General features: G+C 37.9%; 10 protein-coding genes across 10 annotated transcripts; 4 read left to right on the top strand and 6 right to left on the bottom strand.

The window, feature by feature from the left end:
- Positions 1–299: 299 nt before the first annotated feature.
- On the top strand, positions 300–2,171 carry PHYBLDRAFT_163852 (hypothetical protein; the record flags this gene model as incomplete). Its single annotated transcript, XM_018434882.1, has 1 exon — positions 300–2,171. One exon carries the CDS (start codon positions 300–302, stop codon positions 2,169–2,171), a length of 1,872 nt encoding a protein of 623 aa, XP_018296801.1.
- A 1,500-nt stretch (positions 2,172–3,671) lies between these two features.
- PHYBLDRAFT_62484 (hypothetical protein) lies at positions 3,672–5,400 on the top strand (the record flags this gene model as incomplete). Its single annotated transcript, XM_018440976.1, has 2 exons — positions 3,672–3,722; positions 3,808–5,400. The coding sequence occupies 2 exons, from the start codon at positions 3,672–3,674 to the stop codon at positions 5,398–5,400; spliced, it is 1,644 nt and encodes a 547-aa protein (XP_018296800.1).
- Positions 5,401–7,111: 1,711 nt separating this feature from the next.
- PHYBLDRAFT_37402 (hypothetical protein) lies at positions 7,112–8,030 on the top strand. The gene is made up of 6 exons (XM_018440090.1): positions 7,112–7,191; positions 7,245–7,298; positions 7,377–7,530; positions 7,586–7,685; positions 7,749–7,821; positions 7,882–8,030. Exons 1-6 carry the CDS (start codon positions 7,146–7,148, stop codon positions 8,019–8,021), a joined length of 567 nt encoding a protein of 188 aa, XP_018296799.1. The 5' UTR covers positions 7,112–7,145; the 3' UTR covers positions 8,022–8,030.
- Positions 8,031–8,479: 449 nt separating this feature from the next.
- PHYBLDRAFT_130908 (hypothetical protein) lies at positions 8,480–10,675 on the bottom strand. The gene is made up of 3 exons (XM_018429391.1): positions 9,857–10,675; positions 8,893–9,787; positions 8,480–8,823 (listed from the first exon to the last, which is right to left on the bottom strand). The coding sequence occupies exons 1-3, from the start codon at positions 10,543–10,545 to the stop codon at positions 8,509–8,511; spliced, it is 1,899 nt and encodes a 632-aa protein (XP_018296798.1). The 5' UTR covers positions 10,546–10,675; the 3' UTR covers positions 8,480–8,508.
- Positions 10,676–10,755: 80 nt separating this feature from the next.
- PHYBLDRAFT_185336 (hypothetical protein) lies at positions 10,756–11,658 on the bottom strand (the record flags this gene model as incomplete). Its single annotated transcript, XM_018439061.1, has 4 exons — positions 10,756–11,033; positions 11,179–11,418; positions 11,474–11,538; positions 11,634–11,658. 4 exons carry the CDS (start codon positions 11,656–11,658, stop codon positions 10,815–10,817), a joined length of 549 nt encoding a protein of 182 aa, XP_018296797.1. The 3' UTR covers positions 10,756–10,814.
- A 323-nt stretch (positions 11,659–11,981) lies between these two features.
- On the bottom strand, positions 11,982–12,745 carry PHYBLDRAFT_90335 (hypothetical protein; the record flags this gene model as incomplete). The annotated part of the gene is made up of 2 exons (XM_018443750.1): positions 11,982–12,343; positions 12,430–12,745. Coding segments are annotated over 2 exons (678 nt in total), but the record flags the coding sequence as incomplete, so codon positions are not given.
- A 723-nt stretch (positions 12,746–13,468) lies between these two features.
- PHYBLDRAFT_18255 (hypothetical protein) lies at positions 13,469–15,115 on the bottom strand (the record flags this gene model as incomplete). Its single annotated transcript, XM_018438639.1, has 2 exons — positions 13,469–14,761; positions 14,861–15,115. The coding sequence occupies 2 exons, from the start codon at positions 15,113–15,115 to the stop codon at positions 13,469–13,471; spliced, it is 1,548 nt and encodes a 515-aa protein (XP_018296795.1).
- A 1,541-nt stretch (positions 15,116–16,656) lies between these two features.
- On the bottom strand, positions 16,657–21,775 carry PHYBLDRAFT_163845 (hypothetical protein; the record flags this gene model as incomplete). Its single annotated transcript, XM_018434881.1, has 10 exons — positions 16,657–18,791; positions 18,882–18,940; positions 19,014–19,099; positions 19,167–19,796; positions 19,877–20,093; positions 20,166–20,422; positions 20,538–20,773; positions 20,863–20,977; positions 21,245–21,294; positions 21,724–21,775. 10 exons carry the CDS (start codon positions 21,773–21,775, stop codon positions 16,657–16,659), a joined length of 3,837 nt encoding a protein of 1,278 aa, XP_018296794.1.
- A 236-nt stretch (positions 21,776–22,011) lies between these two features.
- Positions 22,012–23,397, top strand: PHYBLDRAFT_163844 (hypothetical protein; the record flags this gene model as incomplete). Its single annotated transcript, XM_018434880.1, has 1 exon — positions 22,012–23,397. One exon carries the CDS (start codon positions 22,012–22,014, stop codon positions 23,395–23,397), a length of 1,386 nt encoding a protein of 461 aa, XP_018296793.1.
- Positions 23,398–23,489: 92 nt separating this feature from the next.
- On the bottom strand, positions 23,490–24,232 carry PHYBLDRAFT_140809 (hypothetical protein; the record flags this gene model as incomplete). Its single annotated transcript, XM_018430462.1, has 2 exons — positions 23,490–23,516; positions 23,777–24,232. 2 exons carry the CDS (start codon positions 24,230–24,232, stop codon positions 23,490–23,492), a joined length of 483 nt encoding a protein of 160 aa, XP_018296792.1.
- Positions 24,233–24,275: the final 43 nt, after the last annotated feature.

Here is a 24,275-nt window from a genome sequence, read left to right as displayed (position 1 = left end):
ACAGAAAAAAGAAGAAAATGAAGTATGTTGCTTGCGAAAATGATCCCTTTTAATAATTATAACAGAAAAAGAATATAAAAAATATCCTTGTTTAACACAAGGTGTAAATAAATGAAAGAAATTTACAAGAATGAGTGATGAATATAAGAAATAAGAAAAACAAAGAAAATAGACCGAGACAACACTTTTTTCTAAAAAAAATATATACTTTGTACAAGATGTCATTGTGGCTATAATAAATTAATAAAGCCAAAGCCATAATCATTAGTGTGTATTCTCTATTTCTTTTTCTCCTTTAAATGTCGATCAAGATTCCATTCGAAATATTGAAAAAAATTGCTTCTTTTACTACAAGAAAAGAAGCATCTATCTGTGCATATGTCTGTAAAGCATGGTCTATGCCGTTCCAAGCTTCTCTATGGGAGAAAATATCCATCCTTAGGGACGTAGAGCTCAATATTCTTCTACAAAAGCTTGTCGAAAACCCAGAGATGTATCTACACACTGGCTCTTATGTACAGGTCTTGGACCTTGGTTCACGAGACAGTTTGAGTGACATCACGATTGACAAACTACAAAAGTATTTTCCAGACTTAAAGATCCTAAAGATCGAAAAAGGATTGTGGTATCGAACCCACTTAACAAAGCGTTCGGACTGGAGTTTGTGGGAATCTTTAAGACACCTGACAACATGTATTCCACATTGCCCCAACGAAGACAACTTTCAGGAACTTCAGCGTATGTTAAACGGCCTGCCCCTTCTTCAAACTCTGGTGATCAAAAACAAATCACCTGGATCAACTTCATCAATCGGGTGGAAAACACTGGAAGCAATTCATTCTGTCCTACCTAACCTAGAGTACCTAAATTTGCAATCTCAAATGTTCCGTATCCCAGAAACTGATATGGTTCAAATAAAAGCAGTTCTTCCAGCGACCTCATTAAACACTGTAAAGTTTGACATTGAAAATATGTCTCTTGAATGGTTTTTCTATTGCGCCATTAAATACAAGAATATACACACATTCCAATGGAGAGATAGTAAATCAGTAGGAAAAGACTCATCAGAAGCTCACTCAACTTATCTGGAACCTACAAATAACATTTTACTTGGTAAAATTAGTGCGTTCTTAGAGCTACCTTATTTCTTTCCACGCTTAGAAAACTTTAGCTTGGGTGAAAATCCAGCGGTGGCATGGAGAGGTGTAACACTTTGGCAAATTTTTGAAGAGCTTAGCTTCCCTCTTAAGCGTCTTGGACTTACAATTGGAATAGACGACTTTTTACCATTCACAGCAGCAAGGATTATTAGGGAATGCTCTGAAGCATGTTCAAAGAGCTTAGAAACTTTCCATATTAAAGCAGTAATGCATAAACCCAATTCTGCGCAGATACCCCGTATATTCCAGGCTGTACCTATTTCATATAGACGTTTAATTGATCTTTCCGTCAAAGCAAAATACAGTATCATCGAATTAGACGATATATTGAACAATTGCCCAGTCCTAAAGAAGCTTAGTATTTCAGCCGACACTATATTGCTCAGCTCTGTGGTTTCAGATAATAATACTTCACACTTCTTGGAGCAAATTGAGCTCGCAAAATCCAAAGTAAAGTCCTGTGTATTTAATCATCTTTCGCTCAGATGCGCAAATCTTGCTCACATGCGCTTAAGCAAATTAACGGTGCTTGGACTTATTTCTCAAGACACTGGAAATCTATGTCTTGATATGTCAAACACTTGTTTCAAAGACTTGGAAATAGATCAGGTTGTATTTTATTCTATGGAAGACACGAATCTTGATGAATATCGCCATAGAAATTTAAAGATTAATATAATTTCTATCGAACAGACAAGTTGTGCAAGGATACAAAACAATGACAACTTATCAAAAGGCATGCTATCTGGATACACATCCAAATACACTTCTGGGGATACATTATGGTTCCATTGCTTCAATCCCCCGAAAACTGCATCTGAGGTAGTTGTGCTTCAAGCACTTTCGAAGGAAGAGGTTGAATATGCCAAGCAATACTTTATGGCTTATCGACACAAAAGTAGAGGACAATTACCCCACCCAAGTATTTTGTGCAATGATTATGGATTAGTTGACAGTTGGTACTGGTCAAACGATCTTCACAGAGGATATGTTACATTAATTTATAAATAATAAGTTTACTCTTTTTTTTTAAGTATACATATTGATGGCTCTTAACTACACTATAAAAAGGAAATTTTAGAAATTGTAAGCAATATTCTGCATAGTTAATTTTTTTGACCTTTTACTTTTATGAAAAAAATACACTTCCCTATATCTTATAAGTAACTGCCTATATCGGATAACACAACATAGAGCTGTAATGTACAATAAAAAAATAATAGGCTATCGATACTCTAATCTATCATATGCTCTTATATCAGATACACTATTCTACTGTACTTACCATACAACTCCTGTCTTCTTTAGTTATATAAAGCATTCCCTTTCATATTTTTCAAGTCCTAGAATATTATGGACATTAACCTTTTCACTCTTTTCATCTTTACTGATTCTGGTTTCTATGCTATATATATATATATTGATACTCGAATTGTGGGCCAACATATCTCGGGGAAGCTATTAGAAATCATTCTCGAAAAAAGTAGCCTTATGAGGAACAACAACTGGCTTCGATAACAAAAACCTTTTTGCTACCAAAAACAGTGTTATGAGATTCAGAGGGATAAGCAAAAACGTACGGCTTTGGTATTTTTATCTCAAACCAGAAGCACAGCACTCTCCAATAGTCCACATCCAGAAGAGTCTGCATCCCTGACTTGGAGAAAATTGCTTAAGTTTATGACTTTTTATTTGAAAAACACGACATAATTTGTGACCTTTGGATATTTGTTAATTATGAACAAAAATAACTTCCATACTGCATTTATGAGCACTCTTCTGCGGCTAGACTAAGATGTTATCAATACATCTCTAACAAAAAAAAGGCGTAGAAATGGGAAGACTATTCTGAAAAAGTGGGTTTGATGTTTATTTTATCTATACGTTTGACATGTCCAATCACCATTCTTCATGTTTTTAGCTATATTTTGTAAAACTAAAGCAAGTTCCCAGCCCTTGCTTACCTCGCTGCTCTCAAATACCAGCTGTAATATAACATGAGCTCCTAAAGTAATATTACAACCGGGGATCAATGTTTAACTGTTAATATTCTTATAAATCATTCAAGACCTACCAACCCAGCTTTTTTTCTTAGAGAACATAACTTCGTCAATTTTTTAAGAATTATTCGTGGATTAGAGAGCGTGTCGCTATCTTGAACTTCAGGTACGTCCTTGATCCTTAACCCCACAAAAAAAACTTACAAAATCTTCAACTAAAATCCTTATTTTTCATCGCAGTGAAAGGTCATTTTATTTATCAGATTGATACTTTTTAGGCTTAAAATTTAGATTTACTAGAAAACTTTATGAGTTCCATTCTTTTGCTGTATGTATTCTGCAGTTACTATCTGATTTGTTTCTTTGATGTAGTAATCACTTTTAATTATGTATTTTTTGTTCAAATAAAATACACAGATATATAAGCCGAAATCAAAAAGTGTATAATTCTTTTATATACTTACTACTAAAAAAACTGTAGAATTCTGAGATAAAACATGTCAGGCTTAATATGTGTAACTTGGTACAGACCAACATGCACTTGTACACAATTTCCAAGTTTGTAGAAATTTATTCCCCAGGTTAAACTGGGGATATATACATTTAAATAACATTAAAAAATAACAATCTGCCTCTTTTTCTTATAGTATTTTTGCCTTAATGCCATGTCTTGGGTCTCTGCTAAACTTCAACACAGCGTTATACCTATCATTGAATTATTATTATGCTTGGTACTTCTTGGGTGTTCTGCTGCACCACTGTCAGCAACAGAATCTGTATCAGATGAAGAAATCGCTGCTTATTCCATTCTTAAAACTGTGATTCTTGGTTATCTGGCACACGCAAAGACTGTTCGCCCTGATCCAAGCACAATGTCACTTTCTACCTCGTTCAAGAGAATGAATGCGCTAGGATTCCCCACAAGTGGTATATATGACGCTATGGGCTCGATAGTAAAGTCTTTCAGTGCAGATAAGATTCTCGGAATCGATGTATTTAACAAATGGTATAAAAAGTACAAAAAAACAAAGTCAAATGTATCCCATGCAGAAGAATCTACTAGTGCTGAAGTAGTAGCGGACATATCAGATTCCAATAGAATACTTCTCCGGGAAATCTCATCAGATGAAAATTACACAGGAACAGGAACACTCGCAAGCTCCAACACGAACACAAACACAGCTCAACCTTATGACATTCAAATAAAAAACTGGGCTGAAGAATACGAAGAGGCTTTACGAGAGTTTGACAGCAGAGAAAATGACAATGCACCATACCTTGCGGCGCTTTTACATCATCTTGGCCTAGATAAAGCAAAGAAAGTAAAACATTGTCTTTTAAACGACAACCTTTTTATTGGATATAACGATTTTAGCAATGTGCGCTCTGAACCAAGATGTAAATACACATCTAAAGACATGACAGTTACTGGGTCAGGGTCCATGTGCAAATATCAAGTGCCTGTATGTCCATCACTCGTACGATATTTGCCGATAGATATGCTTGAGCAGCTCCAAGGTGCATCAAATATTGATAGCACTTCACTTACAGAAGTATTTATCTCTGCTATCCAGATTCTGTATATAGTCTATGAATGCATTCGAGGACGCGGCGAAAGATGGTCGAAAATAATCATGCTAGTTTTTCTGATTATGTCTATACTTCAAACTCTGTCAATGTTGGCATTGCATTCGCAGGTGGCAGCATTTAGCATCCATTGTAATAACGAGGAAGCATATCCGGACAGTCGATCGATCCCAAAATTTACTTATAGAAGCTCGATAATGAAATATTGGAACTTTTGTTTTCAAGATCCAAATTCAATGTCCTTTAGAAGGATTGACTTTGCTTACGATGTCACTCAAAAGAGTGGAATAACACCTCAAGTCTTAGAAAGACTGTTTCAAGACAAAGATACAAAACGAGTAGACATATCTATACAGCCAGGTGGGATTTGGGAATTGATTGTACTGGTGTCGACTGTAGCTGTTCCCTTACTACTGGGGTACTGGGCCAAATATGATGAAGAGGAATCCTCAAGGTGGTTCGTTCTACTTTGGATCGTGTATTCTTTCTTTGAGACTATTGTGTATATTAATTATTATAATCCGGCTAGCTTTGTCAATTTTCGGTCCCACAGGGGTCTCAATTTATTTACATTTCTGTTGCTTATCATATCAGCCTTTCTTGGAATTGTCCTAGTCATTTTTGCCACCATTTTTGGCTACCCTGTTGGATAGAGTGTCTAAAGTTCAATAAAATATACGAATAAAATTTATAATTGATTTACTAAACCATTGAGACGATAAGTTCATTTCTCCTGTTTCTACTCAACTTTGCCAAATACACTGGGCAATATTATCCATGTGAGAATGTTGTGGCTGACAAAAAATGATTGAGATGTTCGAGAAAAGTGGGAAAGTATATATTTAATTGTATTAAAAAAATCGAGCCAATCGAATACGTTATTTGATAAGCAGAATTTCAATCTGATTTATTACCAGTTAAAACATCTAAATAATATAGAGTTTTTTAAGTAACTTTTAACTAAAGATAAATCAGTAAAGGATTCTGTATAGTAATTGATGTGAAAGAAGTTGTTGTTTGCTGAAAAATGTACACTAATATTAAATAAAAAAACAAACATCTTAATAATGTAAACGAAGCTTCAGCAAATGAACATAATAAATTGGGTAAATACACTTATAAACAATGATAACAGTATAACGCAAATAAAAACTCTATTGTATTAGAATGACTAATAGAGATGCCTATCTTGTTTATCTTGAACGATAAGTATGATATCTTAGTGATCTAGTGTACAACGTGGTATTTTAACATGCTGTAGTCGGGATCTTTGGACAGTTATTATTTCAATAGTCTTACGAATGCGATAAGTATCACGGAGTACAGGATAAAAGCTAGGCATAAAATATACAGAGCAACATAATAATAATAATAATAATAATAATAATATCTAAACATATATCCACTGTTTTTAGAAAAGGTGTTCCTAATTGACCTGAACCTTTACCCAGAATTATATTACATATATATATTAAGCTCACATGGATGAGAATTTTATTTACACCATTAATTTTGGATAGTAAGTCATCATGCTTTTAATAAAGCGTTTATTATACATATATATGAATCCTGCATTAGATTAATGTAGACTACAGCCACCATATATTAGTGTTTCTAAAAATATGAGAAAAAAGAGTGAAGCTAATTAAACCCGGATTGTATATAATTTAAACTATTAAAAGACATAGAAATATATTTCGGCTTTGAAATAAGTACATCTTCCATTTGTATTTAGTAAACAGTGTCAAGAGACACAAGCTTCGGTAATTCTGGGTATAAAGCATCTCAAACTGTAAAGATATTTATAACAATCCTTGGTGTATGCAGTCAATGTTACACTATGACTTCCCACATTATGTGAATAGCATTTGTCAATGGATCTAAAGATAACTATCAATGGGAAAGACATTCTTTGGAACAGACTTATATAAAGCTTTTTCTAATATTGAGCATACACTGAGAATGTCATTATTGCTTCTGCACCCCAAATTCTATTGTATACCATGCTAAATAACCTTTACAAACATATTTCCATCATAACAAGGAGTTGTTTTTAACCTTAACCATTATACCTAAAATTGAAAGTATACACACAGTAATCTACATAATAAGTAATATTCTATAATTGTCTTAATTATATTTAGGGAAAGCAAATTGTATTAAATCACATAATAGTAATCGTCAGCTTTACTCAAATGTACCCTTCCATGGATTCTAACTATGGAAGGTGATTAACAAAAATCCGCATTTTTCTTTTGTGTCTGCTTAACGGCGGGGTTTGGTTATGTATGCAAAGAGCGTTCAATGAGCATTTTTATTTTCTCACGATCATTGTACACCACACCTTTCTTTCGCTTTCTACCCTTTTATTATTAACTGTCTTAATAAGCAACACAATATGTCTATTTCGGATGATGCTGTCCTTGAGCTTATATTTAATCCAGGCAAGTGCGATCGATGTCTTAAACATATATCCAATGCTAACTTTTCACCACAGATGTCCAAGGACTTCCTTTGGATTCAATCAATCAATCAATAACCAACACTTCAGGTAAAGAAGAGAAAAGGTCAAGATATCACAAGACAAACGAGGTGTTTAAAGAAAAAATGCTATATACTTTGGTGGTAGTATGTACCCTAAGCCCTGGGCGACTTGAAGAATTAAAGCACCTCGAAAAGGATGCAATCAAATTAGCCGAGAAAAATGAAACAGGTGGTGCACTTGAATTACTGAATCGGTGTATTGAGATGGAACCAACCTATGGGTCGGCTTATAATAACAGGTACACACACAAACACACACATAACCGTCATGAAAAACGACTGAACCAAATAAAGGGCACAATTATACCGTATGGTTCACAAAAACGATGAGGCTCTACATGATCTCAACAAAGTAATTTCACTGGCAGAAGGACAGCCTAAGATACTGAAACAGGTATTAACGACTAGAAAATCTATTCATAACGACTCATTTTCATTTTATCTCTTAAATGTTTAGGCTTACACGCAGCGCGCTATTATTAAACGTCAGAATGGAGATATCTTGGGATCAAAGGAGGATTTTGCGATAGGTAAGTACTTTGAAGTAGATGTTTTTTAGAAGAGCATATATGTTGACAAGATTATTATAGGAGCAAAGTATGGAAACTCAGTTGCTCGCAACATCACGATTCAGGATAACCCATATGCCAAGATGTGCAACCAAGTTATGCTCCAAGTAATGAGCCAGGAACTTAATATTGGCTCAACCGAAAATAAAAATCATCCATAATTCAAATATAATATTAGTCGTAATGCAAGCTAAAATATGCTTTGGCATGATTTTATTTTTACGTAGCTTACACAAACCAAACTCATAATAAACCATTAAAAATAGTATTTCATGAATCTTTTTTGAAACTCGTTAAGAATTTGTATAAAATCTAGTTTGGTTTGGCTTATAAAATACTTGTAATGTTAATGAAAAGGCATTATGACAAGCTTTATTGAATTCGAATTATTCTAATGTAGCTTGATTTTTAAATACGCACCGTTAAAATTATAAGACGCCTATAAAATCCATGGGATGTATTAGGGCCTTTACTATTTACACACAATAACCGACTGATTGTGATAAGCAAAATATAACTTAAAAAACACATACTTTTACGAGACGTTCTGTTAAACTGGTCAATACTTTTATGAATTATACCAAGGTAAAATTTATATAAGTATTATGTTATTTATGTAAATAAAGCAAATTAGATTTTATTAAAACATTAGTTGCGAGTGTTCAGTGGTGAAATAAAATTGGTAATTTTCCCTTTTTTGGGTGTGACTACAGGTCTTGTAAACCCAGTAGCATTTGAAGTACTACCGGATTTTGCTGTAGACCTGGTATTAGGTTGGTCTTTGTTGGTGAGAGATAACGCGGTAACAAATCCAGGCAGTACTACTTTCGTACGTCGCTTGGGTTCTCCGGAAGTTTCAGCAGATCTTAAAGAGCTGGATGATGAAGGTGTTACATTTGTACTAGAGAAGCTCAAATTCACCTTAAGAGCTTCTCGTTCGACATCTAATGCTTTTTTTCCAACCTAAAATAATTCCAAAAGGTATTTAATAGTTTTTCTAACAATATAAGAATATTTTCAAGGAGTTCTTACCTTAAGGTAGGCGGAAGAGAATCCCATATTGTTGTACTCGGTTTTTTCGACCAAAATTCCCATTATTACAAGATGCTTCATAAATCTTTCCGCATCAGGCCGCGAAAGATGCTTGCCTGCACCATATGAAGTCGCCTCCAAAAAACCATTATCCACAAACCTTTTGGATTGCGAACCTCTCAGCATATCAAGTACCTGCAACAAAGTAACGCCGGCACTTTGTACAGATCGGACAAGGCGAATAGTTTCAATTGCCAGACTGGTCATATCCTTAGTAATATTAGTCTGGTTCATTGCGCCAAGGCAGTTGTCGCAAGTCTGATTACACCCACTAGCATCAAATGTCTCGCCAAAGTATTTCAGAACTAGGAAACGACGACAATCAATGACGTTTTCGCAATAAGCTATCATAGCATTAAGGTTGGTGTTTAGGCGTTCCTTTTGTGTCGAATTTCCTCCACCACGATCAATTTGCCCACGATGAACACTTGCATCACGATAAGTATAATATAGCCGACAAACAGCAGGTTGACCATCTCGACCAGCACGACCGATTTCCTGGTAGTAGCCTTCAAGGGAGCTAGGGATAGATGCATGTATAACATAACGTACATCGGGCTTGTCTATACCCATACCGAATGCAATTGTAGCCACAATAATCCGGATCCTTCCTTCCTTCCACTCTCGCTGAACATTATTACGCATGTCTGGTGTCAATTTTGCATGATAATGCTCTGCAGTCAAGCCAAAAGCTTCTCGTAGCTCTTCTGCAAGCGACTCGCATTGCTGACGTCCGATACAGTAAATAATCCCACTATGATTTCTACGTCCATCGTCGATAAATTGATAAATATCGTCAGCCATTGACCGCGGTGTTTTGGTTACCACCTCCAAGCTAAAATTATATTTCAACCTTATGAGTAATCCTAGTTACGATTGATTTAATATTTGGTTTATACCATACCTCAAATTCTTTCGGTTGAAGCTCTGTCTGAATACCTTACACTCTTGCATTCCTAGACAGCGTAAGACATCCGCTTCAACAGTAGGTGTAGCAGTAGCTGTCAGGGCCATTATTGGAACTCCCGAGAACCGGTTACGAACATTCCCAAGTAGCTTGTAATCTGGTCGAAAATCATGACCCCACTGGGAAACACAGTGTGCTTCATCAATTACAAAACGGGTTAAGCGGTCTTGATCATACAAACAACTGAGAGCTTCGACAAGTTCCTTTGATTTTTCCAGCATTTCTGGTGTTACATACAGCAGGCACATCAAAGAGGATGGTTTTTTGAGTTCACTATATACCCAGCGACGATGAGCAGCCCCCATTTGACTATTCAACAGTGCAGCAGCAATGCCTTTAACACACACGAGATCATGAACTTGATCTTGCATGAGAGACAAGAGTGGGGAAACAACAATACTGACACCTGGTGCATGATTCTGTAAGATGGCTGGTAATTGATAGCATAAGCTTTTGCCTCCTCCAGTTGGCATTAGCACAAACACATCTTTGCCTTGAATAGCTGAAGAAATTATTTGCTGTTGATGAGTTCGGAAGGAATTAAGACGAAAGACTTGGGTAAGAGCCTTGCGCATGTCTCTTAACCATGGCGCTGGACATGACTCGTCACTTGAGGATGAAATCATTAATTGATCGACATCCCCACTTAATCCAGTTTCGAGAGGATCTTCTCGGCGACGTTTTGGTAATGGTAATGTGTTTGATCGTTCATCGTCATCAGATGTAAGATCGACTGTTTCAGATATTTGGTTCTTTGGTAAACGTTTGCGATTCATAATATAATCAAAAGAAGAAGAAGACTGATTGATTGATTGACAGACTTTACTGACTGTTTTCTCTTATAATTCTATATTGGTATTATTATAATAAATTTTCGATCAATATTTCCAATCTTTTATTCCCTATGAAGAGAACTAAGGGCCTTGTCAAAACTGTGCTGGAGATCTTCATGAAATCTGACTTGATCAACGATGCCTTTGGTAGTGATCCAACTAGCGATACTCTTACTAAGGGTGTAGGTCACTGTTTTGGGAGGATTGGTTTCCTTGTAGACCAACTCAAGCTTATATATAGGCGAATAGGGCTCCATTGTTGTTTTTACCAAGATAGTTCCCTTTACACAGAGATGACCGTTATTGAATTTATGAGTTATTATTATTACTTTTGTATCCAGTAAAACATAAATGCATATATACATATATGGACATACATTGCTGTAGATACCACATATTTTTTTTATCTACCTATCTTTCAATTACCTTTTCATTTTTGCCAGAAAATACAACTCCCTTCTCGACAGTGGCACTGTAGATCGAGATACCAAATTGAAGTACCCAAAATGCGATGACACACAATAAGGTAACTGACTGAGCCTCTTGGAAACTAGTCTTGTACTCATAGAGAAAGGCACCACCTGCAATTGCACATGACAAGTATCCTAACACCAGTTTTACATCTGTGTGTGTATGAAGTTCCTTGAAAAGACTCTCTCCAAAGTACTAAATAATTATAAAAGGGATGAACATCCAATAAGATGATACCAAATGATTTTACTTTAGAAATCTCGTCATCGAGTGCATTCTTGGCTTGAACAGAGTCATTCTTGTTGATTTGCACAGCTAAAAAGATACTTTAATCAAATGAAGATTGGTATAGGTGTATTTACACATGTATACACAAGTGTATGTATATATATATATCTGTGTGTGTGTACCTTCGCTGTTGTTAAGGTCAGTCATTAGGAAAAGTACAGTGATGACTTTCTAGACATACGTGTTCTTTTCCCTTTTGGGCCTTTTGTCTACCAGTCACACATACGCACACAGACACACAAGTTTATAATTGATTGAGAGATTTAATATTACTGAATTGATGTTATGTAGTGAGGATCTACTGTATATTATAATGGAAAGAATATTTATGGATCTGTTTGAGAGGAGGGGGATGCATAGGGTGGGGGCTGATGAGTGGGGTCTTCCATGGGTATCAAGACCGCTTGTTCTTCTGTTTGTGATTGTTGTGCTGATTGTTGGTGCTGTTGTTGCTGGCCTGATGCCAGCAAAACCGATCCACGCTCAGCACCGTAGGCTGGCGGAGGTGCGCGTGTGCCTTGGGATGGTGCCAGTCCCCACTTCTTTACATTGGCTTCTACAAACACAAAGCCCATCTGACCCAAGTTGACGTGCACCTGACAAGGTCCGTTTGCACCAATTGTAGGGAATAAGTTCCAACGAAGGCCGGTGTAAGCATCTTCCAGACGACGGCCATTGCGGGTAAAGAAGATAGTTCCAGTCCGAGGTCTGTAACCGACCCCCACGACATCACCATGATTGAAAGGAAATCCGTATGGTTTGCCGTTGAATGGGGAACTAAAGTATTTACAACCATTACTAGAAAAATAACCAACGGAATAGCGATTCCAACCTATTTGTGTGTATATGTGTTATTGTTTTATTCATTCCACAATCAGCGCAGCCAGATAAAGGGAAGGATGTGTTATTTAAGTATACCTGGCAGTCGCCAACTAGGGAATGGCTTTGTAGCCACACCTACAGACACAGTAGTTGTATCGGGTTTTTCAAACATCTTTGCTTCCCAATAATAAACATCTTGTTGTTTGGGTAGCGGTAAGTTAGTCTGTACACAGCACTCTCCGTGAACGAATTGAACTTCAGTTCGACCAGCTACAAAGCAGCTGGTATCTGGCTCCCATTCAAACTCGAATGCAGAGACTCCTTTCTCTTGAATTGAAAGGTATTGTGGTGGAGTAATGTCGGTTGGAATGCTATCTGGTGGGTGGTGTTCTTGCCAAGCTAATAATTTATATATATATATATATATATATTTGTGTTGTTTAAATGACATACGTAAGTTTATTTTCTACACACACACACACATATATATAGATATTTTCGGTTTCGATTTGATATTTTTTATTGTTATTGTTTATATTCTTTCTTTCTTTTGTGCTTACTTCTTGCAAGTCCAAAGCTTATACGAGCGTCTTCAGGTAAGGTGGCTACCATATCTTCTGACTCCACTGGCCATTCGTCAATCTCGGCATCGCTTCCTCCAATGGGCAATTCGATGGCCGACCGAGTGAAGCATAAGAGTATGACGATGACAATAAAAAAGACAATGATGCCAGTAATGAATATCCAAGCGTATGAAATCAGCATACTCCGTAAATATTCTGAGAATTAATTTAACGAGTAGGTCAATGGAGTAGAGAACTCAAGACTGATTTTTAAGAGAAAGATAATATATGTATGTGTGTGTGTATAAAAAGAGGAAGAGCAAGGACAAGAACAAGAAAAAAGCGGAAACAAAAGGGAGAGAGCCAGACGTGAAATGGGTCTGGTTTTTAAAAATAAAATCAAACAAGGCCTGCTATGGTAAGTCGGGTATTAAAAAAGCATCACAATGTGGGGAGTCACATCCAACCCCGTTGCTGCCTTGTTAACCATAATCTCGATAAGCGATGAAAGAGCTTCTTATTCTTTGTTTTTATTATTATATTAATTTACAAGTCTTTACAATGTATTAAATCTAGTTCTCATCCAAAAGACTGTGGCCGGTCATCTCCTTAGGAACATCAAGGCCCATTACACGAAGAATAGTGGGAGCAACATCAGCCAACTTGCCCTTGGGGTTCTCAACATACTTGAACTCATGGGAAGCCATGACAAAAGGAACAGGAGAGCATGTGTGGGCAGTGTGGGGAGTCTTGAAGTCGTCTGAGAGCATCTTCTCGGCATTTCCATGATCAGCAGTGACAAACAAAATGTAGCCGTGCTTCTTGCAGGCATCATAGATTGTGCCAATAGCAGCATCGGTAGCCTCAACAGCCTTGATAGCAGCTTCATAGATACCAGTGTGACCAACCATATCAGGAGGAGCAAAGTTGCACATCACAAATGGATACTTATCTGAGCCAATGGCATCAGCCACCTTATCAGCCACACCTTGGGCACTCATCTCGGGCTGCAAGTCGTAGGTGGCAACCTTGGGAGAAGACACCAAACCACGGTCTTCGAGGTCAAACTGAGCCTCAGTACCTCCGTTGAAAAAGAAGGTAACATGGGCATACTTTTCGGTTTCAGCGATGTGAACCTGGGGAATCTTGTTTTTAGCCAACCACTCGGCCAGTACGTTGTCCATGGTCTGGGCAGGGAAGGCGATCTTGAAAGGAAAATCGCTCTTGTACTGAGTCATGGTATAGATATCCAAGTTCTCGGGGACCTTTGAGTCGAAAGGACAGGGAGAAATTCCAAATGACTGAGAAAGTTCGCGAGCACGGTCAGAACGGAAGTTGAAGAAGAAGAGAGTGTCGTTGTCACGGATACGGCCTTCCTCAGATAAGATGATAGGCTTGAGGAACTCATCAGTTTCACCAGCCTCATAACGCTCTTCGATAGCCTTGACTGGGTCATCAGCCTTGGTACCCTTGCCCTCGGTCAGAGCCTCGAATGCAATTTGAACACGCTCCCAACGCTTATCACGGTCCATGGCATAATAGCGACCTACGACGGTGGCAATGGTTCCATAGTCAAGCTCCTTTGTGGCATCAACGAGCTGCTGCATATATTTGTAAGCAGACTTGGGAGAGGTATCACGACCATCACCAAAGAAGTGGATGTAAACTTCGGGAACTTCGGCTTCCTTAGCAGCCTTCAATAAGGCAATAAGATGGTCAATGTGGGCATGTACACCACCATCAGACACAAGTCCGAGGAAATGAAGGCGACCGTTACCAGCCTTTGCATGTTCAAAGGCACCCTTAATGTTTTCAACCTTGCCGAACTCGTTTTGGCTCATTGCAAGATCGATACGGACGATATCCTTTTATCAATTACAGCATACTAAATTAGTATGGGTTTGGCATGGACACAAAAAAAACCTTATTCCTTTTTGGTGTTCGTCCCATTCGTTTTCTCTTACCTGGTACACTACGCGACCCGCGCCAATATTGAGATGACCGACCTCTGAGTTACCCATCAATCCAGCAGGTAATCCAACGTCCAAACCATGAGCACTGATAGTAGTGAATGGGTATTCCTTCTCCAATTTATCCATAACTGGGGTGTTGGCATTGCGAATAGCATCGCCACGAGGGCTTTCTTCAGTAGACACACCCCATCCGTCAATGCAGATCAAGCAAGCCTTTTGCTTGGGAACCTCTGGGGTTGTGGGCATTTGTCCTCCTCCGGGCATGATTGAGAAATTAATAAAGTAAAAGAAGAAAGTAAAAGAGAGTAAAGAAAGTATCTAAAACGCGTTATATCTTTAATCCAACTTCAAAACCTATTTGTTTAAAAGGCCGCGCGGGGTTTTTTTTTCTTTTTTTCTTCTTTTCTCAACACATATTGCATACAAACTTTTGACGTCATACAAAATCTCTTGCGTCAAATAAGTCATATAAAGTGAGTGTGTGAAAATTGTTGGGATTCTATAAAAGTATATATATAAGACTAAATTTCAAACACTGATGTAGGAACTATTAAGACTGTAAACAAACTTCATTGAATCAAAGAGGTATTATATGACTACATACATAAAATAAAGGGGTATTTTTGATTTTTCTTGGTGAAAAAATAAATTGTAGATGTCCTTCTTTTTGATCTACTGTGTTGGGAAATACAAAACCGATCAAAATTATCAAATATTTTTTATCGCATTTCTCTTTTTTTATTTTTACTGGTACTTTGTAGACTTCTTACATTTATGCACAGAGTTTATTTGTAATTCTGGCTGACAATCCTTGGATCATTATATTATGTGAATGTATATTAGTCTCAAATGAGTTTTATGGGCTAGGAGTTTGTTTTCCTTCACACTAATTAAATCTTAATCTATTAAGTTTCTGGCAATTTTTTCTACACATCAAATTCATTCAAAAAACACAACAAAAATTGAACGAAAAAGATCCTTTATTTAAAGTAACCAATATTAGATCTTACATGGGGCCTTACTTCTTGGGTCCTGGGAGTTCGTTAAAGTGCCGCCTAAATACTATGTATTTCACAGAGAATTGACCTTTGAAGATGTGCCTTGGTGTCTTTCATTAATAGTTCTTTGTATGATATTACATTTCTTTAGCATCTATTTTTTTAAAATATAATCTTTATTATGCACTATAAAGAATATTGGAAGTAAAGGATCATTATTTAAATTGTCCCATAATTTGCGCTGTGTTTTGTTCGCAATTGATATCACATGTAAGCATTCCGAGTTGTAGCGAAACCCGTCTGATACCTTAGCAGTTAGAGGATCGTAAGTTTTGATAGTATTATAAATATATGTCTTGTAGTAATTTAATGCCAACAATTCCACAAAGTAAATAAATCATAATTCTAGTTAAAAGTAAATTAGGGCTTCCAAAATCTCATCAATCAATGTTGCCTTGATCACCCTTACATATGCTAACAAAGCAGTATTCTTTCTTTTCTTTTTAAGGAAAAAAAAACATGCTTGATATTTCTCGCATAAAGGCTTAAAGCGCATAGTCGATATGGAATAGAAGAGAGGCTTGTATGTGGTTTGTAAAAGAGATAGTATTTATATTTATATATTATGTGAGAAAATGTGGGATTAGGGTCTACAAAGGATAACAATGTTCTAACCCAAACTGAAAAAAAAAGAATGATTCAATGGACGTAGAATCTATTTAATAGAGCATGGATTCCATTTAAAATGACACAAGGGTACCGAGGTGATTAAAATAATTTGTGTGATGTTTAAGGGTCATAGGCAAGGATTGTACCCAACCATTTCTCGACTGCTTTAACGTCCATCTTTTTACGGGCAGCATAATCCGTGATTTGGTCCTTCTCAATCTTTCCAACTGCAAAGTAACTACTCTTCTCGTGTCCAAAGTACAGACCACTTACACTTGAAGGAGGGTCCATTGCCAGAGAGTCTGTCAGGATAATACCAGTCTTTTCTCCGATCTTTCCAATATCCCACATTGTAGTCTTTTCAGTGTGATCGGGCTGGGATGGGTAACCAGGAGCAGGACGAATACCTTGGTAACGAACAGCAAACATCTCGGCCGAAGATAACTTTTCCTCGTTTGCATATCCCCAATCCTCCTTACGGACCTGCTCGTGCAAAAGCTCAGCAAAAGCCTCGGCCAAACGATCGGCAATGGCCTTAACCATAATACTGTTGTAATCATCGTGGTCGGCCTCGTATTTGGCTACCAATTCATCGCATCCAAAACCACTGCTAACAGCAAACATACCCAAGTAGTCATCCACATGAGTTTCTTTAGGAGCAACGAAATCGGAAAGACAGTAGTAAGGTTCGTCATTTTCCTTCTCGACTTGTTGGCGTAAACCGTGGAAAACACCTGCCACCTTGGTGCGTGTCTCGTCTGTATAGATCTCAATATCATCACCAGAAGAGTTAGCTGGATAGAAACCGATAATTCCGCGAGCCTTGAGCAACTTCTTCTTGAGAATCATATTGAGCATGACCTGGGCGTCGTTAAACAGGCGTTTCGCTTCGGCGCCAACCTCTTCATCATCAAAGATCTTAGGATATCCACGGTTGGGGTATCGGCCTCTGAGCTGGAAAACCTGGAAGAATGGATTCCAATCAATGCGATCCACAAGCTTTTCGAGAGGGTAGTCATCGTACACCTTTGTACCCAAGAATGTAGGCTTTGCTGGAGGAGGGTTCAACACCCAGTCAATCACCTGACGTTTGGCACGGGCTTGTTCGAGTGACAGCATGCGCTTATCTTCAAGACCGTCCAAATATTCTTCTCTGAGCTCATTATACTCTTCACGAACATCTTCAGCAAATTCTTCTTTACGAGCTTCATCCAACAAGTTGGCTGCGACTGCCACACAACGAGATGCATCGAGAGAGTAAACGACTGGATACTTGTACTGAGGAGCAATCTTAACAGCAGTGTGCATTTTACTGGTAGTGGCACCACCAATCATAATAGGAATCGTCATACCGGCCTTTTGGCATTCTTTGGCTACAATAACCATCTCTTCAAGTGAAGGTGTGATAAGACCAGAGAGACCAATAATATCAGCCTTTACTTCAATTGCCTTGGCAATGATCTTGTCGCAAGGCACCATGACACCCATATCTACAACATTGTAGTTGTTGCAGCCCAACACCACACCACAAATGTTCTTTCCAATGTCGTGTACATCTCCCTTGACAGTGGCCATGATAATGGTGCCATGTCCCTTCATCTCGGTTTCACCAGTTATAAGCATGTCCTGCTCTTTCTCAACTTTGATGTGATCCACCAAATGGGCGACAGCTTTCTTCATAACACGAGCGGATCGGATGACTTGGGGTAAGAACATCTTACCCTTACCAAAAAGATCACCAACAACACCCATTCCTGCCATCAAAGGACCTTCAATGACGTTCAGTGCACGAGGGTAGGCCTTCTTGTCTTGTCGTGCTTCTTCGGTATCTTCAATAATGAATTTCATGATACCTTTGACCAAAGCATGGGAGATTCTCTGTGTGACTGGCCAGGCACGCCATTCTTCAAGATCTTCGTCTTTCTTGGCATCCTTGGAGTGAGCCTTTGCATAATCGAGTAGCTTTTCTGTAACCTCTGGATCACGATTCCAGACTGCATCTTCGCAAAGCTTCAAAAGATCCTTGGGAATGTCGTCGTACACAGTCAAGAAACCAGCGTTGACAATACCCATATCCATGCCAGCCTTGATAGCATGGTATAAAAAGACAGAGTGCATGGCTTCACGAACCTTGTCCATGCCACGAAAAGCAAATGACAAGTTTGATACACCACCACTAATCTTAGCACCGGGTAACTTGGCCTTGATTTCGCGACAGACATTGATAAACTCGACTGCATAGTTGTTGTGTTCCTCTAGTAATAAAAAGTCGCAAAGAAGTATATGTTAATAAGACATAAGTAAATACAAATTTTGCAAGAGTAGGAGAAAAAAAAGTAATTTACCCATTCCGGTAGCAATAGTCAAAATGTTGGGATCAAAGATGATGTCGTAGGGGTTAATACTAACCATAATAAAGTCAGTACAAATGCATAAAAAGAACCAAGACAGATTTTCTTGCATAATCAACACCTTACCCAACTTTATCGACAAGAATACGGTAAGATCTGGTGCAAATCTCAAGCTTACGCTCACACTCAACAGCCTGACCATCTTCGTCAAACTAAGAGCAATAAATGCCAGTGTGAGAAAAAAAGGGAAGTAGCCAAGCATAGATATAATCAACTTACAGCCATAACAACAACGGCGGCACCAAATCTCTTGACAATCTTTGCCTTTTTAATAAAATCGGCCTCGCCTTCCTTGAGTGAAATGGAGTTGACAATGCATTTACCCTGGGCACACTTGAGACCAGCCTCGATTACAGCAAAGTTTGAAGAATCGACCATGAGTGGTACTCTTGCACAGTCTGGATCTGAGGAGACCATATTGAGGAACTTTGACATTGCCACCTTTCCGTCAAGAAGACCCTCATCAAAGTTTGCATCGACAACTTGGGCACCATTTTCCACTTGGGAGCGAGCGATTGCCAGAGCGTCTTCATACTCTCCTTTGAGAATATGACGACAGAACTTGCGGGAACCAGCAACATTGCATCTTTCACCCACATTGACAAAACCTGTCATTTCATCCACGCGCAAGACTTCCAGACCGGCGAGAAGCATTACATCGTTCTTTGGGCTGGGCTTACGGCGAGGGGGGTACTTACGGCACACATCGGCAACAGCCTTAATGTGGTCAGGAGTGGTACCGCAACATCCGCCCACAATCGTGACCAATCCCTCCTTTGCAAAAGGCTCGACATTCTTGGCCATTGCAGCAGGAGTTTCATCATACTCACCCATAGCATTGGGGAGACCCTGTATGACAGAAACAAAAAATTGAATACAATGGTCGTACACGCACATGTGAATATAAATAAATAAAGATTTATATTTACAGCGTTGGGGTAGCAAATAATATGAGTATCAGTAAAACGACTAATGTTTTGGACAAAAGGCTTCATCTGTTCAGCACCAAGAGCGCAGTTGAGACCAAATGCCATGGGGTTTGCGTGCTTGAGAGATGTCACAAAGGCTTCACCTGTTTGTCCAGACAGAGTACGACCACTCTGATCGACAATAGTTCCTGAGATGAAGATAGGCACCTTTGGGCGCCTAAAAAAAAAGAGCAATAATCGTTAGCCCCATCTTAAATTTTGCGACACACCAAATATTTCTTGAGCTTACTTGTCCTCTTCAAATACTACATCAATAGCAAAAATAGCTGCCTTCGCGTTTAAGGTATCAAAAATAGTCTCGACCAAAAGAATATCGGATCCACCATCCAAAAGACCACGAATCTGTTCTGAATAAGCTTCCACGAGTTCATCAAAAGTAACGTTACGATATGCTGGATTCTCTACTGAAGGAGAGATTGAGGCTGTACGATTGGTTGGACCGACCGCACCACACACAAAACGAGGAACACCTGTAGCCTTGTAGACCTGTGAGGGATATAAATGTCAGCCCAAGATAATGATGGCGAGTTTGTAATTCCAAATAGTAAAATTAAATTAAAAGGCCGTATATATACTTGATATCTTTTGGATATACACATACATCATCACAGGCCTTCTTTGCTAAAGCAGCACCCTCTTTATTGAGACGATAGGCATAGTCTTCAAGTCCATAATCGAGCTGAGCAATTGAGGTCGAACTGAAAGTATTAGTTTCGACCATATCGGCACCGGCTTCAAGATACTGGCGATGAATAGTATAAATCGCATCAGGCTTGGTCAAGGTCAACAAATCGTTGTTTCCACGCAAGTCCTTTTTAGAATTCTTGAATTCAGTACCTATTCTCCGTGTAAAGTTAAGATTAACAAGACTGGTCCTAGACGCTTGGCAATAGGAGATGTCTACTGGCATTTATCTTGGTTTTTACCTCTAAAATCCGATTCCTCAAGGCGAAGACGCTGAACCATGGTACCCATAGCACCGTCAAGGAACATGATTCTCTCGGCAAGAGTCTTTTCCAGGTATTGGAATGTATCTGTTTGCTATGTGAGAAAATTTGATACTTATTAACAAATAGACATACCTAGTTTCTTGGTTGCCATTGTGGTAATGAGTGAATGAGAAAGAAAGAAAGGGTTATAATTCAAATAGACGATAGAAGAAAATAAAAATGACAGAGTGGGACAAAGAATATCAAATCCGAAGATCCAGATTTTGACTTTCTATTTTGTTACCTCAGGCACCCAGCGTTTCTCAGTCAATCTGCCATTGGCTTATTTATGCAAACGCCATCGCACACACTGTATTACTTTGAATACACTATCCACCATCTCTGATTTATTTTGAGATCTTAAGATGACTTTTAAAAATAAGAATATAACAATATCCCGTGAATCCTACATAAAATAAGTCTTCCCCACACATCCCCAAGCAAAGACTTGCAGCCATATTAGCAAATACATTTACTTTTGGCCATATATTTCTATACAGATCTTGATTTCATCATTAGCTTTATTTTATTAGATGTGTCACATTTTTTTTAATTGATCGAGGGTTCTGATTGGCCAAGAATTTGATCTTTACTCATATATAAATATCAATCTCTACCTTATTTGTATATGCGTATGTGTTATGTGTATAGAACTTCAATTCTGACATTGTATACATATACACAAATCCAATATACATACTTACTGACTACATGCCATTAATCTCATCTATCTAATCATAAATATATGTAGATATGTTTCAAAAAAAAAGAGCTTTTTTTTTCTTCTTCCTCTTTTACCTCTTCTTTTGTTAGGGCAATTTACAAAATAATTAATGACATCACCTTTCATTTTTTTTTTTTAGTGTGAACCTAGTTGAGTGAAAGCAAAAATGATAAACCTGAACAAGCTGATACAAACACACACACACACACGCACATATACACCCACGTATACACCCACACCCACACCCGCACGCCCATACGCACGCACGCCCACACACATAGATATATACATATATACTCTTGGAGCTGATTTATTTTCTTTTTCTCTCTCTCTTTTTTTTTTTTTGGTTTGACATTCAAGTCATGGGTGATCGGATTCCTATTGAAATCATCCTTCACATTTTGTCCTATCTACCCAAGAAAGAAATTATAAAATTACTTACTATCAACCACAATTGGTTTAACGTTGTCTCAAAACAAATATACAACACTATTGTATTACGCGACAAAAAAGACCTGTTCAATATACGTAACCTGTTTACCGCAACTGCGAAACAAAGTCTCCAACACAATCATGGCTTTTATTCTTCTTACAATTATGGTGCGCTTGTACGCAAGCTTGATCTTTCTCGGTTGGACTGCTGTAATTTAGTGACAGATCCAGTTTTAAGAGACTTAACACTTGATACTCAAAATCTGACCAGTCTCAATCTGTACAACTGCCACCAGGTGACCGACACTATCTTTAAAATGATCCTCGTTAAAGCGATCCACATCAAACACTTGTTTTTGGCCGGTGCGACTCAACTAACCGGAAATGCTTTGATTAGCATCAGATCCAAACCACCAATACTCCAGACCTTGAATATATACTTGATTCCTGATTTTTTTCACAATATGTCTTCAAGAAAACTCGGTGCCCTGAAACCCGTCCTGGGAAACCTCCGAACGTTTAAAGCTGGGAAGTTATGCACACGCCATAGTGAAATTTTGTGTACATCCTTTGAAGGATTAGAAGAACTTTGGTTACACGGAGCAACGGACCATCAAGTCCGGAGTATCCTTATGCAGCACCACAGGAACAACACCGGCTGTCTTAAATCCCTAACCCTCAAATATTGTAAACTAGACAAGGTCACCTTTAGTTATATACCACGCAGTATACGACATCTCACATACGAGCACGGTCCTTGTTCAGACTATGGCTGGCTGCATAAACACATCCAGAATTTGGTGACACTCCGGTTGACCTACTCGGCTGACTTTAGTTTAGACGAGCATTTGCACCAAGCCCGTGCACTCCGAGTATTTGCGCCACCTTGTATATCTGGGATATGTGGACTACCACATTGGTCTTCATCAATTAACCGATTGATTCTTACAATTCCAATGGTCTCCGAAGATTTTGATATACTAATGGACGCTTATTGTAATCAACTGGTCGAATTACAGGTTGTGGGATCAGGTCTACAAAAATCATTTGGGAGGTTTATGCCATGCCTGAAAATATTTGTGTGGAAGGTTGAGTATATCCCGCTTACAAGGTTTCAGACCCTACCTCGGTTGATTCCGCTTCTCCGAGTGTTGGCAATTGGAGTAAATGACGAGAGAGATGATAATATCGTAAATACTCTTGAAGGCTGGAAATATCTTGAAGTATACCATTTGAAGGTAAAAGAGCCGAGTGGGCTTGAATACGATTTTGGACATGATTTTCAATATTGGGAAAAACATGATGATGTGTGGTAAGATAAATATAAATATAAAAAGTATATATATATATATATATATATATATATATAAACAATAATAAGCATAATAATCATAATAAAGGGGTCAATTTAAGGTTTTTGTGTATAAATTTGAACCTTTTTATATATAAAGTAGAAAATAATCTAGTGACACATAGGGATTTACTGATCTTATTGGGATTAACACCGAGACAAGGGAGGAAACGAATATTATATGGTTTGAAAAATACATATAAACAGATACAGATATACATATATATTGAGTTTTTTTTTTAAAAAAAAGAAACAAACAAGAAGTATAATAATATATACAGCCAAAATAAGGTAAAGGTAGGTAAAAATAGACCGTGAAAGACTTAAATCATACAGCCTTCTACTTCATAGCTCATGACAATTGTACGGTGTTGGTCTCGACAGCGTACTTGCCAATTGCCATTGGGTAATTTTAGGTAGAAATTAGAATATCCATTAGTTGAACTGGGTGCAGCTGCGTCTGGTATCTCAGTTAAAAAGTCCATTGATGATATAGTTATAGGACTACTGCAATGCATAGATGTATTTTCTGTATCTGTCTCTGTTTCCATATGATAGACTCCAACAACCGATTGTATTTCACATAGGTCGATGTTGTTCTCGGCATCTTGTTCAAGAAACTCTTCTGGATCAACATAGATTGATGATTTATGTATTTTGAGTAAAATATCTTGGCTGTTGCTCGGACTAGATTCCATTGTGGTGGTCTCGCACAGGCTAGTTAGACCAGGTTGTTTCTGGTTGTGTAAAGACTTTAAGAAATGTCTGCAGCGAGAAAATGTAGACGTCTTGGTTAACATTTGGCGTATATGGGGAGAGGAAAGAAACGATTTGGATGACAAA

The sequence above is a fragment of the Phycomyces blakesleeanus genome, assembly GCF_001638985.1.
Source record: "Phycomyces blakesleeanus NRRL 1555(-) unplaced genomic scaffold PHYBLscaffold_3, whole genome shotgun sequence".
In the NCBI taxonomy this organism is placed as follows: Eukaryota; Fungi; Mucoromycota; class Mucoromycetes; order Mucorales; family Phycomycetaceae; genus Phycomyces; species Phycomyces blakesleeanus.
The sequence above is the reverse complement of the archived record's forward strand: the minus strand, read 5'-3'. Positions and strand labels throughout refer to the sequence as shown.